The sequence below is a fragment of the Planococcus citri genome, chromosome 4 (assembly GCF_950023065.1).
Source record: "Planococcus citri chromosome 4, ihPlaCitr1.1, whole genome shotgun sequence".
Taxonomy (NCBI): domain Eukaryota; kingdom Metazoa; phylum Arthropoda; class Insecta; order Hemiptera; family Pseudococcidae; genus Planococcus; species Planococcus citri.
Genome location: NC_088680.1, coordinates 1285681 through 1301452, shown reverse-complemented (window position 1 = coordinate 1301452; position 15772 = coordinate 1285681). Strand labels below are relative to the sequence as shown.

Sequence of the window (15772 nt, the reverse complement as noted above, 5' to 3'; positions counted from 1 at the left end):
TCCACAACTTTTTTCGGGTCATTTTTGAGCTCAAAAAATGGTCAATTTTCAGTAGAAGGCAACGTCGTCGGGGCAATCTGTCACCGGAAATGAATTCGCCGTCCCAAAAAACCCCCCTATACCAATTTTCAGCTCGATTGGAGAGAAAAAGTTTTTTTGCCCAAAAAAATGTATGAACTAACCCCTTCAGATTTTTTGGATTTTTTTGATTTTCAAAAAAATCGAGTAAAGGGTCGTTTTCGACTAATTCGAGGTCGCTGAGTCCGAATCTGGTGTCCATTTTTATCGAAAGACGCTGCTTCAGTGAGAAATTACGTGTATTTTGCAAAATACAAGTCCGATCGCAAAACTAATGTCATATTCGAAATCAGCGCCATCGAATTAGTCAGAATCCACCATAAAAAATTCCAAATTCCACAACTTTTTTTCGCTCAAGAAAATGCCGTTTGTGAGAGAATGGAGCGCTCTGGTGAAAATCTGACACCGGAAATGAATTCGCCGTCCCAAAAAACCCCCTTAGACCAATTTTCAGCTCGATTGGAGAGGAAACATCATTTTTTAAAAATCCAAATTTTCGAAAATTATTTTACCAATGCTCATAGCACCATCTTGACATCGCCAAATGATTTGACCACAAATTTGAACGCATTTATTTCGTACGAAGAACAATATTATATTTCTAGTAGTCTGAATAGTACAGAAAGTTAATTCAGTTGAATACGAGTAATACAAAAAAGCTACAAGGTCTATTGCAAGTTTAGAGAAGCCAAAGTAGGGAAAGTAAAAAAAAAAAAAAAAAATTAAGAAGAACAAAATGGTAATGACGAATAATTAAATTCACGAGAACAAAAAAGCTGCAACGTAGAAAAATTCGATTTAAATAATTTAATAACGAAGAATAATGTACAGCTTTTATATTACAATCTTTCTTACAACGTTACTACTATTTTTCTTTTCATTTGATAATAATATTTATGATAAAAAAAAAACAAGTATTTGAATAATATTCAGTATAATACATATTCTATATAAAAAAAATATTTATACGTAAATCGATTAATTCGTAAAGAGAAAAAAAAGTACGAATTCGTAAAAATAACCGCGAAAACTTTTACTTATTTTACATGTGTAAACGATTGAAAAATAATTTCGTTCATTACATACGCTTTACAGGAACTGTGTTTGTACACAAACAAATAAATAACACAGATTAATTAAATACATTCGTTTGAAATCGAATTATAAACACACGATACTCTTCTAATACATAGATCTCTCTACACATGGTCACTTTTTCATCGGTTGAAATTAAATGGAGATTTGTCGCTTCCTATGACCACATTCGCCGCAATATTTTCAAACGATTTTCTCACCAAGTACCCAAAATATAAATGTTTTGACTAGAAATTGATTCGTTACGAAAACAAATTTCCATTTTGTGTGCATACTTCTTTATCAATGATACGGGACGAGAACAAGAAAAATCGTATTCGCTCGATTCGTAGGTACGGCGTTTTCAACAATATAGATCGCTCACCATACTTCAGCACCAAATTTTGAAAATGTACTGTACAATTACACGAACATGACAAGACGGAATGGGAGGACTATTGGAAACGTTTCACATTTAGAATCTAGTAAACGATATTATTAAATAGAAACATTTTACTCGAAAGGGGAAACTCTTCCCGTGAGTTTGAATATATTCCAGAAGAACTGTTCTCGGTGATCGATTGTCATACTAAAGACACCGAAGTCCATAAAGCAATCACGATACAATGAGACATCAGCGAAACAAAACTCGTATTCCGAAATCCACAACAATCCGATCGAAAAGCAGTGCAGTTGATGGGAGAAGAAACTAAACAGATAAACATGCGATAATTTGTTCGATCAAAGCAAAAATCATTCACCATTTCAGAATCGATAATCGAAAAACCCACCATGGCGGAATTGATGTAAAAAAAACATAAATTATAACAATCAATCACATGTTTTGAAAGCTCGAATAAATTATCTAGCGATAATTCGATCGATTATCGATTTAAATTCAGAAAAAAATAAAATCTTCTTTAACCGAAACCGAGTCTCAAAAACTGGAGCAAAACATAGCGTGCGATGGCAAGGAGCACCTCCTAAATGAGTCGTGTAGACAAAATTCGAACAAAAAAATAACTTTTTAAACATGGTATAAGTAAATAAATACACGAAGGTTCAAAAAGAAAAATGGTCCAAAATAAGAAGAAAACAAAAAAAAAACAAAAGGAAATCAAATCAAACGCCTAAAAAAAGAAAAAAAGTCCAGAGTTCCAAGTTATACGAATATATCAATAGCCTCTCGCAAAACATACCGAACAGAAAAGTAAAGAAGAAAGGTCATTACCCTATACAAAATCACAAAATTAAAAACTGTCAGGCTAGAAACTAGAAATCGTGTTGTTTGCGCGAAAACACCGATAACTCGCGTCAATCATAAACTCGGAAGACGACAAAATTGCACATTTTAGATAGAAAAATTAATATCAAACGTGATCCACGATTGAAAAAAAAAAATCACCGATAACAAGATATTTACAGAGGAGATAGATGTACGCGGACGTTCGTGAGAAAACAAATCGTGTATGGGGATCGTTTTTTCAAGTTCTCAAATAAGATGGCCAACTCGTCGACGTTTCAACTTCACACTGGCAACGACGGTCAACTGTCCTGCCGTAATGGCTGCATTATAGCGCTAAATCTACCGCAATATAATATACAATTATAACATCTTCGTATATTATTGCCTTAGGTTTATGCTCCGATACCGATTGCAGAAAGCTTCTTCACTACGCGAATTCAATTATCGTCTGACGTGAATAACGTTGGTGTTTTCATGTTCTCTAACGACTTTACTTCGTGACGGTAAAGCATTACCCTGAAAATAACATACGAATTATATAAATATAAGAATAATGAAATAAACGTACAACGAATTGAAAGACATCTCCCCAGTCAATAAATTTCAAATTGACTGATCAAGAATATTGGCTTTTCAAGAGGGACGCTTTCTTCTCGACTGCCAATCGTGAGATTTTAGCGACTGATATTACGAAGGATATGGTTGAAATTACGGGTATCATTCAAAAAATTGTGAACATATCGACATACAGATCTTCAACAGATTACAAACCTTTGTTCAAGAAGCGTAGATTGTATTTCGTTCAGCCGCACTCTCGATCTCGCAGACTTCAAGGCAATTGAAATATCAGTAATTCGCATACTAGTTATTAGATGAGCTTCTGTAGCGAGTTTATGAGCCTATAAAAACATCAAGATCGTTAGTCTATTTGTAAGTGAAAAAAATATAGCAAACATTACATCGAGAAACGGAGCATTCCTTGTCAATCAGTAAATTCGTAGTCATTATTGAGCAGTTTGGTTTTTCAACTGAACCATATTCATTGAATATCGATGTAAGAGTTTCATTTAGAGAGTAACATTTTGAAAAAAGAGCACAACTTTCAATTTTACAACGCTAAATGTAATTTCAAGAGATAAATTCAACTGTTTTCCTGACAGCTACACTTCTGTTGATTCAAACATAGTTTTCCACGAAGCATCACTTATAAATAAACGACATCCTTCCCTCAATTCAACGCCCCTCCTCTCTTAAGTTGCTGAAAACCTATCGAAGGTTTCAATCAAGCGGCGAGTAGCTCAACCCGGTGAAAAAGTTGAAACGAAATCGAAAGATACGGAATGCCAATTTGTTTCGAAATAACACGGAATCATTCGAAAAACGTACTTGTCTTTCAGCATTCTCAGCCGGCCAACCACGCACGTGCTCGGTGAGATCATCCTTCACGTATTGACTAAGCCCTTGAGTCAATTGAGGCAACTGCATAGGGTAAAATCCTTGAAGTGATATGCCTTGTAACGCGCTAACACCAGCGGTTTCAGGAGAACCACCACCGGCTATCGAACAAAACACAGATCGTTAAAAACAATAGTAAAATGAGAATCGTCACACGAATTCTTTCTCAGATCATCGAACTTACGTTTTTGTTCGGGTTCGTCTTGATTTTCGGAATGCGTCGGTGTAGGAGGTCCACCAATATCACAAGCACCATTTGGATCAGTTTTAGGTTGATTGGCAGCCAGAGTATTCTCCGATAACGATTTACTATTACTTGAAGGAATTGGTGTTGAATTTGGAGTCAAGGATGAGCTAAACGAAGAACTCGCTTCGGCTTTCACCTGTAATACGAATTACGAGCAAAATTAATATTCGTGGACCAATCGCGATATTTCGATGCCAGATTTGGGTTTTCACAGACCTCGGTCCGAGAGGGATGCGATAATTTCGAACTGCCAATCGAGCCAATCGGCGGACCAGGTCCGCTAGATGAATTTAACGATAAATGCGTAACGTCTTGCTGCTGTTGCGCAACTGCAGCCGGCGTATAATGTTCACTGGTTGGCGTACTATTTTCGCTGGAAATTTCCATATCTTGAGCTTGCGATTCGTTTCCCAAAACTGCAACACCGGTCAGAAATATACGAGAGAATGAATCGATATCGTATACACAGTCATTTCAAAAAATACGATGAACTACTTCAATTACCAGGTATATTAGAAGAATTCTCGTGCAGCCTATGATCGGAATAGTGATCATCCTTATTATACGAAGCTCCATCTCTATTGTTCCAATTGGAATTACTGTTTTCGCGATCTCTACCGTGTTGCGAATATTTAGCATGATCGTTGCCGCCGCTACTGCGGTAATTGTTCATGACGGAATTTGAACGTACACTGGAATGTTTGTCTTGTACTGAAACGTAAAATTGACAAGCGTAAAACTCGAAGCAAAATTTCATCAACTTGGTTACATTCTTTAGAAAAATTAATCACCTAATCTCGAGGACGACGACGAAGAAGACGATCCCTGCGAACGGACCAGATGCATAACGCCTTCCTTCTCTAGCCATTCGCGGGGTTTCTCCCATTGTGATACTTCCGTTTTGCAATTATAATAATATTTTTTACCACTAGAGCTTGTGTGTTCCGACCAATCGCCGACTTTTAAAAATCTTTCTCGTTCGTCCCGTTTATCTCGAACCTGTGCGAATACAGATAAAAAATTAATGATTACGCGATTTGGGAGCATACACAATAATTATATTGTAAAAGATACCGAACGTACATTACTATGTGTCGGTTTTCGCTGAGAATCTTTGGAAGAACCGTACGCTGAATTTGAACTTTTACTAATGCTACTAGTTTTCTAAACAATGAAAAAATAAAGAACACGGTATAAAGAACAATTCGCGTATAAATCTAAATAAGCAAATCGCTTACATCGCTGTTATTCCTGTCATGATTCGTAGGATAACCAGATTCTTTGTTTACAGGTCTTCTATCCTTAGGAGATCGAGAGTAGTCTGTAAAAAAACACCACAACGTTTCAACATTCGATCGAATAACTCAATTCAAAAACAATAATAAATAACTACCAGAGGAATAATATTTGTCCTTAAAATTATTGGGTCGATCTCGTCCTTGATCACTGCGATACGGTCGATCTCTTTCTTTCTCATGTAATTTCTGTAAATACCACGTCTTATTACCATACGAACGATTTCTGGGACTTTGGTCGCGATCCGGTGTATTCGATCTTGACGTATTGCCATCCGGTGAATTACGCGAACGGTCCTGCCGTTCTTGATTGTAGCGATCCGGGTAACTGCTTTTCGATGAACTGTACTTGGAGTTCTACAACAATCGCATGTCATTAACCACATGACCAATACAAATACGGATTTCTTACGCGGTAACCATACATAGGCTTTGCTTATTCCAAATCGAATAAATTTCATGACACGAAACCGCATCGCATCTCAAACATTGCTACTACAAGAGGGGAAACATGAGTGAAAATTTACAAGTTTTCAAAACTACAGACATCGTTGTATTCAAAGTACTCGGGTTAGATCTTGTCGGAAATAGCAGAATTTGACGATATAATATAAAAGTATTCGTAGATAGAATGAATTTCGACATAATTAGTTCGTCATTTCAGAAATAACGTATTCAAGTGCCAGGTTAACGGAACATGCAAAACACACGAGTGTTTCTTTTTCCAGATTCGTTTCATATTTACCTGATACGATGAATGGCCTTGCTGATGTCTTTCATAGTATCTGAAAAATATATCATGGATGGCATTAGGAAATAATAAGTAATGTATTGAGTTGAAATAAACAGCGGATATTAATTCGCATTGATCTGATGATACGTACCCATCGTTAATTCGGGGTAGTTTCCTTGCATGCATTACCATCAATGCATATGGTCTTGAATTATTTTCTTCTGTTTTAAAACCGATACGATTTTGATGTAATAGACGGATTAATTTAAAAAATTAAACTTACCACTTAGGACGCCATGTCAGATTGAAATTGAACTTCGCTAAATTCGATTCGATTCGATTCCGAAATCAAGAAAGAATCAGATGAATTCACTGCATTCTGATTGGCTACTCGATAAATTTTAGTGGTACTATAAATTGCCAGTAGGTGCGCTTACTACTTTTATTCGATAGTTTCGAAACGTGAGCGTGACGCAGTGTGAGCTTTACTGGAGAAAGAAATTAAGGGGATATTCTCAATACATGGTACAGGGTGGCCAGAAATATCGGGTACCCCTAAAAAAGTTTTCTAACTAAATACTTGGGTTGGTCACAGTGAATGATAATAATGATAACACATGATTGGTTGTTGGACTGGAGAGATAACATTCCACTAATCATATGCATCTATTTCACGTTGCCAACCTATATTTTTAATGAAAAACTTTCTTAGGGGTACCCGATATTTCTAGCCACCCTGTAGTATATCGGTTTGCCTGCCAAACGTAAATATAATTATTCAGAGCCGCGGATGCACGGAATGGGCTCAAATTTGAAATATATGCTTTTCAAGACATTTCGAACAATCCTATGCATGCATTTGTCGATACGTTGAATAGTTTTCGAAAAAATACGGTTTAATGAAATTTGGGACTTTTTGGTGAAAAATCCAACATTTTTAAAACTGTATTTTTTCGAAAACTATTTAACGTATCGACAAACGCATGCATAGGATTGTTCAAAATGTCTTGAAAAATATATATTTCAAATTTGAGCCCATTCCGTTCATCCGCGGCTCTGAATAATTATATCAAAGTTTGTTCCATAAGACTAATGTAAAATAAGGCATTTTGGTTATGCAATGAGAAAATTTGGTGTATTGAGAATATCCCCTTAAAGCTAAAAAATATCAAAAAAAAAACGGACAACACTGTTTCATCAAATGAACTTTCTGAACTTTCAAAGGCTAAAAGCTTTTCAAGTTTTCATAAAATGCTTTACATCTTTTCTAGCTTTCTAAGCTTGGAGTTTTGATTTTGAAATTGAAGATGTTTGTTTACAGTTCGAAATTTTAAGCACGAGAGCTGAATTTGCTTAAATGTTTATACTCACTTATCCTCATATCGACTTTATTATTGTGGTAAATTCTAATAATTTATTTTTTATATTTTGTAATTTATTTCATATTTAAGTGTGAATCCAGGTTATTGACTGTTTGTTAACATTTTCTAGTAAATATCATGTCGGACATTTCTGAAAACTTATCTCTACCTCCGGGATGGGATGCGAAGTATGATTTTAAAACCGGCAAAAGGTAAACAAGTTTTTTCTCAGCTATTTTTCTTTCAAAATTCCAGCGCAACCACCAATTTTACTATTCTAATTTTTAGGTACTACATCAACCATTTCACCAAACACACCAGTCTAGAAGATCCGAGAATCAAGTATAAAAAATTACAAGCTGGGGAATCACTCGCTTTTTCGGTGAGCTGATCAGTGAAATTCATACTGTTACAGAATATTTGTATCTAAAAACTGTATTTTTACCCCTAGAGTCATCAGAGCTCCCCGATTAGAAGTTTTTCTCCTCAGCCTTTCTATCATGTTCATCAAGATGCAAATTTTAGCAGCGGTCGTCCCAGTCCTATAATGGGCCGTTCGTATAGTCCATTAATGGGCTCAAATGCGATTCATTACTTAGCTCAAAAACCGCACGAATATCCTACACTGGAAACTTCGGTAGCCAAAATTAAAGCATTATTTCCAACAGTCGGTGAAACGCATATTAAAGCTCTATTACACAAGTACGTATGCGATATTTTTACGACCACATCGTTGGAAAATAAACTATAAAATTTACTTCGTTTTTTACCACAGATATCATTATCGAGAAGCTGTGGTGGTGAGCGCATTGCAAGTGGAAAAACATCCTCTTACCACTCCTGGACCCTATTCATCTCCTTTGTCAGCTGCACGCCATGTAATCGCTCAGATTACGCCGTCGGCTCCAGGAAGCCCTGGACGATTCTCATTTTCGTCAGCTTTTCGTAATCTCTCACCTAGAAGAACTCCTCATTCTTCTCCCAAAATGAAACTGAGGTTTTTATTTTCTAAATATTATTAGTTTGAAGTAGTGTGCTTATACATATAATTAGCGTAATTTCGGCGTTCTAATGCGTTCGCAGCTATGTGTTTGCCCTATATTGAAGCTGTGTTGATTTTTATTCTTTTAGAATTTTCATCGGTGTACCCGTATTTGTATTTCATTGGTAGTATTACGATTGAGTGAAGTTTCCTGATGTGTTTTCATAATAGCTGAAAAATATGTTTTTTCGTTGAATAGCGTTTGAGAAATTATTTTCAACGTATGGCTCGCTTTTTTTTGTTATTTTAATTTGCCAAACCGCTTCGTTATGTAATATTACAGTGTATTATTTTTTCCAGGACGTACAGAAAATGCATGTTGGAAGATTTTTCCAGGATGACATAAATTGTTCCGTATGTAGTTTCGTTAGAGTTTTCATTTTTTTTTCATTTTCCTTATTTTAATTTATCAATTTTTTTTTTGAGTTCAGCTTCGGTTGGATTGATGTTTTACCATGTATGCTTGCCGTAGCTTTCATATTCGAATTACATTAGCAAATATCAGTGATGAAATTTTTGTTGTTGAGATTGTTAGATGTATTTTTCAATATCTACCCATTTGGTTCTTCGTTAGTAAGTAATTCGCTTTTCACAGAATTTTTAACTCACAAACTACCCTTGCAGATTGGCGATATCACGAGTTAAAAGAAATAACCCATACCTGAATAATTATTTGTCAAAATTTCTGAAAATATTTTTCATTATCAATCTACTAAAAAAAATCATTTTTTTGTTTTAGTACAGCCAATCTGTACTAGTGATTTCTTGAGTACATAATTCAACTCGTGTGTTCAATAGGTATCTCAAAGGCATGTTTCCTGTCGTGGATGAAACTGTGCTGCTCGATACGTTGTGTAGTTCTGAGAATAATGTTCATAAAGCATCCGAAACGCTGATGACGATGGGATTTTTGAAAAAAGATAGTATACCACTCAAGCAGAGCATCAAGAAAAATGAAGAAGAATCGTATTCTAGTGAGAAAGATTTGAAAAATGACAGCATTTTCATTTCGTTGCACGATTCGACTCCAAAATTCAGAACCCTAGAAGAGAAAGCCATCAGTAGGTATTTTTTGTAATTAGTATGTTTTCAGTTTAGATTCGTATTGATAAACGTATATTTTGCGCAGTCAAGAAGAAGCTGGAGGAAAAATTTCCTAAAATCGCTGAACGAATTATCATCTTAGCTCTAGAGACGGCTGATTACGACGAAGACCGCGCCGAACAATTTTTAAATGCGACGTCCGAAGAAAAAAAGTCATTGAATGAAAATTGTGATTTAATTATGTCAGTTATCGCGAATATGGTACTTGTTTTTAACTAGAAAAATGATTTTACATTTTTCGAACTTTTTTTTTTTACAGAAAAGAGGGAGAAAAACAAATAACAGATGATACTGATGGCAGTAAAATTGAAGATAAGTCGTTCAGAGACAGTGGTATATGGGAAAAGGTTTCCCCTGATTCGTTGGGAGATAAAACTACCGCTACACCGGGGTACGTAACCGAGTAATTCAACAGAGTAATGCATTGCGAATTGCATTTTTACTTTATTTCAATTCTAGTTCCATCGAACGAACCGAGCCATTGCTGACAAGCGATGATAATGGTTCACAAAATCGACCAGAAACTCTATCCAAATTGCTTCCTACGCCGAAAACTCCTACTGTAACGAGTACTCCGACACAGAATTATTTTGCCAAGTGAGTACTTTTTTTTTTTAGATGTGCGTCCTTTCTATTCATTCGGTCAGCAATCTAGCCTGTATCTAATTATCTTTGAATTTGCAGAAGTAAGACGGGGATCAAACTTTGCGCTAAAATACTGCCCAAAGGGCCGAATAAATCTTTATTGGGATCTCGTTGTATCGCCAAAGGTCCTAATCCGAATTTATCCAATGGGCCGAAAGTTTCGACGAAAAAAAACTACAAAACTGCCGAATCTCAACCTTCCACTAAGGACATTTCTGACGGACAATGTGCAATATTTTAAGTGTTATCGAATTCAATTATTTTACTTTGTAGACGGTTTTTTATTTTTTATTCTAGTCATTTAAGAATTTGAGACTTTTCCGATCGATGCTCTTCTAATTTAGAATTATTGTGTTCACATTAGGTGTTTTCATTTTGTTAATTCCTGAACGTTAGTTTCGTTTGCGAGTATCGAAAATGCATGTGATTCATCAATTGTTCATAAATTTTAACGTAATCTACGTTTGAAATAAGATAATTAATACTTAAGTTTAGAATTTCTATTCAGATGGTATTAGCGAAACACAATTACATAATTCACGAACTATTTTACAAAACTATTAGATCATGTCGAAATTAATTTATCGTTTCATTTAGTTTTACAGCAGTATAAAGCACTTTTTTTCTATTTAGAAATGTTTTCCCTCTATGAAGTCGATCATTGTGTAACATTTTTAGTTAAAACAGTCAAACTTTTCATAATAAACGATTTACAGAAGCAATTGTTCTTTCTATACATATAGCACTATGAAAATACGATGTAACATAACAAAGAGTTTCAATGAAGATTCACTTTCAATCGGAGGATAAGAATCTGTACTGAAAACAGACTCACACTTCGTCTTCTTTTACCAACATATTTGGAATGCCTTCGTTGATTTGAAATTTTCTATTAGTTTCAGGACATATTAATGAACCTTCGTATATATCAACCTAAAACATTGTTCATGAACGTTGATCAGTCAAGTTTCGCAATAAATTCGCAAGTATTCTAAGGGATAGATATTTACTTCAACAAGCGCATGGTGTACATCTCGCAAAAAATCTTCATTGCTTTCAAAATTTTCTATCAATTGCTCGGTTAAATTACCTTCGTATCCGATCTGAAACACGTAACATATCGTGTTGTAGAAATAAAAGTCGAATATTATTGCAAATGAGCAAAACATGATGTAAGAGATGAGCATACCTGTTTAGCAGTTGTCCAGAACACATTCCAATCTAACTTGGGTATGACCCTCACGATAAAGTCTTTATTGAAATCCGAGGGCTGAACTTTAATCTCTTTTGCCTGAAACGAAGATTCGTCAATATTACACGTTTAAAGAGTAATTATAAGTTGAGAAAACTGAATAATTACCACTAATCCTAAAGGATAGCCGGTGACGACTCCTTTCAAACAACGAGATGTTAACATATTATGAGTCAAGAGTTTCATGATTATTAATAAGAAATCAACATCACATAATACAAGTATTCCAGCCCATTCAACGAGTGAAAAAACGCTGAAAGATCTCAAATTTTACGTTCTACGATTGATGGAAAAACAAAAAACACCCCAAATCTCAAAATTTTCAGAATTTTCACGGAATTTTCATTCCTCGTTGATAAGGCAGTGACGTAGTGTTGCCAAATGTTTTTTTTGGCTTCCTGTTGATGACGATCCTCAGAAACTACCCGAAACTGAAACGAAACCGGTTTTTCTGAAATTTCTCATTTTCAATGAATTTTGGGGTTTTCCCTTTCCGACGGGTTTTTCTGATTTCTGTATTTTGTTTTGTTTGTTCGACTCGATCGGATCAGTCGATCACTTCGATCAAAATGTATAACGTCAAAAAAGATCTACGATTGTTCGTAATCGTAATTCGAACTGCAAAAGACGTGCAAAATTAATACCCAGGTAATTTCATTCATTCACAAATCAAAAAGAATTCCAATCCAACTACTCCATAGTCCATCAACAATATAATTAATCATCACATAAAATGCAATAAAAACATTTCAACTTTTAAGACCACTTTCCAAGTACAACAACTCATATTAAAAAGTAGGCAAGACACACACTTCATATATCATCAACAAAATCCTTCAGCATTAAATCAACATCACCGTCTTCATCAGGCCACAAAGAACTTCGGATCTTCGAATCATCTTTGATCGAAGACTCATTTACATTCGAAGCATTCGAAATGGTAGTTTCAACTGATTCCTTTTTGAAACTAGAATCTTGCTGATGTTTTTTCTCCGAGACTGAATTACTAAACAGTGTTTGATCCATTTTCAATTTCTTAGGCGAAGGTGAATCGCTCCGCTCTTTATCCAACAACGGCTTCTCTACAGGTGTAACAAGACTGATGTGGAATTTAGCGGAATTATTAACCCGGACGTGATCGTTTTCAACCGAAGAAATATCGTGAACGATGTTCTGATTGGAATTGGTAACGTTGTTGGTTTGGTCACAAGATTTCAACACTTCGGCTACTCTCTCCGGAGCGTGAGATGCTGGTGTTTCGATGGAGGCAGTCACAGCTAGTAAACGTTCCACATCAGCTGATGGTTTATTATTTCGTGTAGTTTCGTTACAGAATAATAAACTGGGAGCTTTTGGATGGTTTATCGCTTCAATTTGAGTTACAGCAAATCTACAGAACGTTGAAATCTGCAAAGCAAAAAACGTCATTAGATTTGTAATTCAGAGGAACATACAAGATTGAGAAACACTTACTGAAATTTGAGGATCGTTGAGTCCGGCGTTGAATATATTCACAGCATATGACGTAGGAGCAAACCATTTTGAATGAGGTTCTGTCAAAATGCTCAGTAAGCTTCCATAAAGCATCAGACGACATTTAGCGTTCGAGTACATCGATGGGTATTCTTGTTCCGTGCTGCATTTCTGTATATCCAGCAACAAGTTGACGATCACAGTCTGCATAGTCTATAAGTAAAGATACACGAAAATCAAAAAATTAAATTTAACATCAATAGAACTTTAAATACGAACGGTAAAAGTACCTTGTGATGCTCCCATTTGATGAATACAGAGGCGTTACGTAACATCAATTGCAAAGTATTATGCGCCAAGCAACATATACCTTCGTCGGAGACTTCACATGATGAGTTGGATGCTTCGGCGTTCAAACTAATTTCGCTGCTGAACTGGCTGCGTTTACGTTTGCCTTTCTTTTTTTGTGGATCAATCTGAAAAAAAAAATGGAGAAAATTAATTATTAATTTATTACCTATTTGAATGTACACAGAATAAGAAAAAAAATGGCAAAAAATAATACTCACCAGAAGAGTTACACTTTGTTTACGATGTTCGATACTTGGAATCAGCAGAGGAACTAATTCATCGGCAAAAACTTCTATTGAACTGCAAGATTCAGCAATTGATAACCAAGTGCTTAATGTGGAGTACGCTTTTCTCTTTACATCCCTACAACATATCAATAAAATTTATAATTTTAGGATACCAATTCAAACATTTTAAAATTTAAAACAAAATCCTGGCAAAAAAAATGAAAATGAAATTAAATTATATATGAATATTCACATTCCATAAACATATGAAAAAAAAATACTCACCTAAATGGTTCAATAGTTTCATTAGCTCGAGCAATGTTAGAAATCCACTTCAACGATTGAATGCATAATTTACATATCAATGTACTATGCACGATTAGATTCCTCTTCGCACTGCACAACAAGAAATAATAAAATAAATTTATTACGAGCACAACTAAAAACACATAAAAATGATCAAAAAAACCACTCAAAACTAACCAAATTATCACAGCTTGCAATAATTCAAATGCACATAGATGCAAAAAAGGTAAATTAGCTCCCAGAGCAATAATATCATTAGTTAAACTTTCATCTTGCAGGGTAACATAGGTGACGGATAGAATTCTGCATATTAAATTCATCGTATTTCTAATATTGAAAGTTTTTCCAACAGGAAACTTTCCTCTGCAAAAATAAAAAAAATGAAATACAAAACACAAAATCAAAATCCAGCATAGTATTTTTGCGCTTTGATGATCATTCAAATAACTCTTACAAAAGCATAGACTGCATCATACTGGTCAAAACATTGCAACTTCTGCTTAAACCAAAGTATCTCATCGTTGGATTCACTTGGTAATCTGCTTTCATTTCCAAAAAGTCATCAAAAGCAGTCTCGTTCAGTTTTTCCGAATCAATCTGCAACATTACAAATTGTCAGCATCGCAGTTCGTAGCAATAAAAACTCAAATAACAGAAGTAGTTTAATTCACCTACCTTCATTTGTTCAATATCTCCATAAAATTGATCCAGTAATTTGTGATATGTTGAGATACAAGCGTTAAATTGAGAGGTCCATCGTTCCTTGTAATTTATCCCTTGCTGGCCAGCACTGCCACAAGAATGAAGTAACATCAAACAACGAGCGGCTGCAGAAACGATCTCATCATATTCGCAATAGTTCTTCAAAGTGAAAACGATATGTTTATAAAGCTGAGTCTGAAAAAACATTTCACTGTTTAGAAAGACAAGCGGAAATTAGACATAATAGAGGTAAGAAGAAACTCACCCGATATTGACTGCACGAAGACGAATACCCATCGAGAAGAGATTGCAAACAGACCAACTTCAGTACCACTGTCTGTAGTAAAACATCACTAATGAGCAACTGGATAACATTTGCTAAATAAATATCAAAACTCAAAAAAGGCTTACACTTTTAGCAGCACTGGAGCAATTACTCAAACGTTCGGTGATTCTTGGTATCATAACTGAGTTTATCTGCTTCTTTAAATCTGGATTACCAAAAGATCTGATTATCAAATTATCTGCAAAAAAATGGACAGATTAGAGACTTTCAAACGTCAATAATAAACTAAACTACTTGAAAAACTATACACTCACTGAGAATCTTCAATTCTACATTTATTGTCTGAGGAGACCATTGAGTGCAATGCTGCATCCATAAAATAGCATTCGATGTGAATACATCGTCTGAACATTGTTTTGAACACTTTCCTAAAACTTGCAGAGCTCGTAACCGGTCACCCAATGGATTATGTAAAGCGGCATTAATCAGCGATACGATTTCTTGTACGTTAGCATTTTCCTGTCAAGAAATCAAGTCCAGAACAAACTTCGGAAAAGAGCATAATATAAAATGGATCACGAAATACTTACAGTGAAATTCAGAAGCTGACTTTCCTCAACGAAGGCTAGTCCATTATTGAAACACTGAGTATTCACGTCTTTATCTTTCAGTAAAGAGTGAAGCACCGTCAAGCTGTTTTCCATATTCTTGAATTTATGTAATTTCGAAATTAATAATTAATGCATTATTCCTAACGAAAGATGAATTAAAGAAAATGCCGAAAATGGAAAAAGATGAAAAGGATCTTATCAAACACGTGCCTTTAAAAAAAAATAAAAGAAAAAACGAGAGAAGTTTTTCTGGTATTATAACAACACTGTTGAACAATCATTTT

At 35.1% G+C, this 15772-nt stretch overlaps 4 protein-coding genes across 4 annotated transcripts; 1 reads left to right on the top strand and 3 right to left on the bottom strand.

The window, feature by feature from the left end:
* Positions 1–626: 626 nt before the first annotated feature.
* wcy (WW domain-containing adapter protein with coiled-coil wacky) lies at positions 627–6460 on the bottom strand. The gene is made up of 12 exons (XM_065361046.1): positions 6280–6460; positions 6141–6180; positions 5494–5752; positions 5339–5421; positions 5184–5264; positions 4892–5099; positions 4605–4811; positions 4317–4516; positions 4038–4236; positions 3785–3954; positions 3170–3297; positions 627–2914 (listed from the first exon to the last, which is right to left on the bottom strand). The coding sequence occupies exons 1-12, from the start codon at positions 6318–6320 to the stop codon at positions 2836–2838; spliced, it is 1695 nt and encodes a 564-aa protein (XP_065217118.1). The 5' UTR covers positions 6321–6460; the 3' UTR covers positions 627–2835.
* An 844-nt stretch (positions 6461–7304) lies between these two features.
* Positions 7305–10830, top strand: LOC135843237 (uncharacterized). The gene is made up of 10 exons (XM_065361053.1): positions 7305–7527; positions 7620–7701; positions 7778–7871; positions 7941–8191; positions 8265–8486; positions 9330–9592; positions 9661–9817; positions 9895–10026; positions 10095–10232; positions 10320–10830. The coding sequence occupies exons 2-10, from the start codon at positions 7628–7630 to the stop codon at positions 10519–10521; spliced, it is 1533 nt and encodes a 510-aa protein (XP_065217125.1). The 5' UTR covers positions 7305–7527; positions 7620–7627; the 3' UTR covers positions 10522–10830.
* On the bottom strand, positions 10766–11878 carry Trmt112 (tRNA methyltransferase subunit 11-2). Its single transcript, XM_065361058.1, has 4 exons — positions 11641–11878; positions 11470–11571; positions 11291–11383; positions 10766–11213 (listed from the first exon to the last, which is right to left on the bottom strand). The coding sequence occupies exons 1-4, from the start codon at positions 11716–11718 to the stop codon at positions 11112–11114; spliced, it is 375 nt and encodes a 124-aa protein (XP_065217130.1). The 5' UTR covers positions 11719–11878; the 3' UTR covers positions 10766–11111.
* A 345-nt stretch (positions 11879–12223) lies between these two features.
* Positions 12224–15702, bottom strand: LOC135843226 (proline-, glutamic acid- and leucine-rich protein 1-like). Its single transcript, XM_065361037.1, has 12 exons — positions 15468–15702; positions 15192–15396; positions 15003–15115; positions 14857–14928; positions 14565–14786; positions 14344–14486; positions 14067–14252; positions 13869–13979; positions 13575–13719; positions 13296–13481; positions 13006–13218; positions 12224–12939 (listed from the first exon to the last, which is right to left on the bottom strand). Exons 1-12 carry the CDS (start codon positions 15579–15581, stop codon positions 12346–12348), a joined length of 2304 nt encoding a protein of 767 aa, XP_065217109.1. The 5' UTR covers positions 15582–15702; the 3' UTR covers positions 12224–12345.
* Between the last annotated feature and the right edge of the window lie 70 nt (positions 15703–15772).

Coding starts and splice junctions, on each gene's coding strand:
- Trmt112 (XM_065361058.1), bottom strand. CDS start 11,718: ATGAAACTCTTGACTCATAATATGTTAACATCTCGTTGTTTGAAAGGA. Junction 11,572..11,640: donor GCTATCCTTTAGGATTAGTG/GTAATTATTCAG, acceptor TCTTCGTTTCAG/GCAAAAGAGATTAAAGTTCA. Junction 11,214..11,290: donor TACACCATGCGCTTGTTGAA/GTAAATATCTAT, acceptor ACAATGTTTTAG/GTTGATATATACGAAGGTTC.
- LOC135843226 (XM_065361037.1), bottom strand. CDS start 15,581: ATGGAAAACAGCTTGACGGTGCTTCACTCTTTACTGAAAGATAAAGAC. Junction 15,397..15,467: donor GTCAGCTTCTGAATTTCACT/GTAAGTATTTCG, acceptor ATTTCTTGACAG/GAAAATGCTAACGTACAAGA. Junction 14,787..14,856: donor CTTCGTGCAGTCAATATCGG/GTGAGTTTCTTC, acceptor ATGTTTTTTCAG/ACTCAGCTTTATAAACATAT.
- wcy (XM_065361046.1), bottom strand. CDS start 6,320: ATGGTAATGCATGCAAGGAAACTACCCCGAATTAACGATGG. Junction 4,237..4,316: donor CGCATCCCTCTCGGACCGAG/GTCTGTGAAAAC, acceptor TTCGTATTACAG/GTGAAAGCCGAAGCGAGTTC. Junction 3,298..3,784: donor CTGAGAATGCTGAAAGACAA/GTACGTTTTTCG, acceptor ATGTTTTTATAG/GCTCATAAACTCGCTACAGA.
- LOC135843237 (XM_065361053.1), top strand. CDS start 7,628: ATGTCGGACATTTCTGAAAACTTATCTCTACCTCCGGGATGGGATGCG. Junction 8,487..9,329: donor TCTCCCAAAATGAAACTGAG/GTTTTTATTTTC, acceptor TGTGTTCAATAG/GTATCTCAAAGGCATGTTTC. Junction 10,233..10,319: donor ACACAGAATTATTTTGCCAA/GTGAGTACTTTT, acceptor TTGAATTTGCAG/AAGTAAGACGGGGATCAAAC.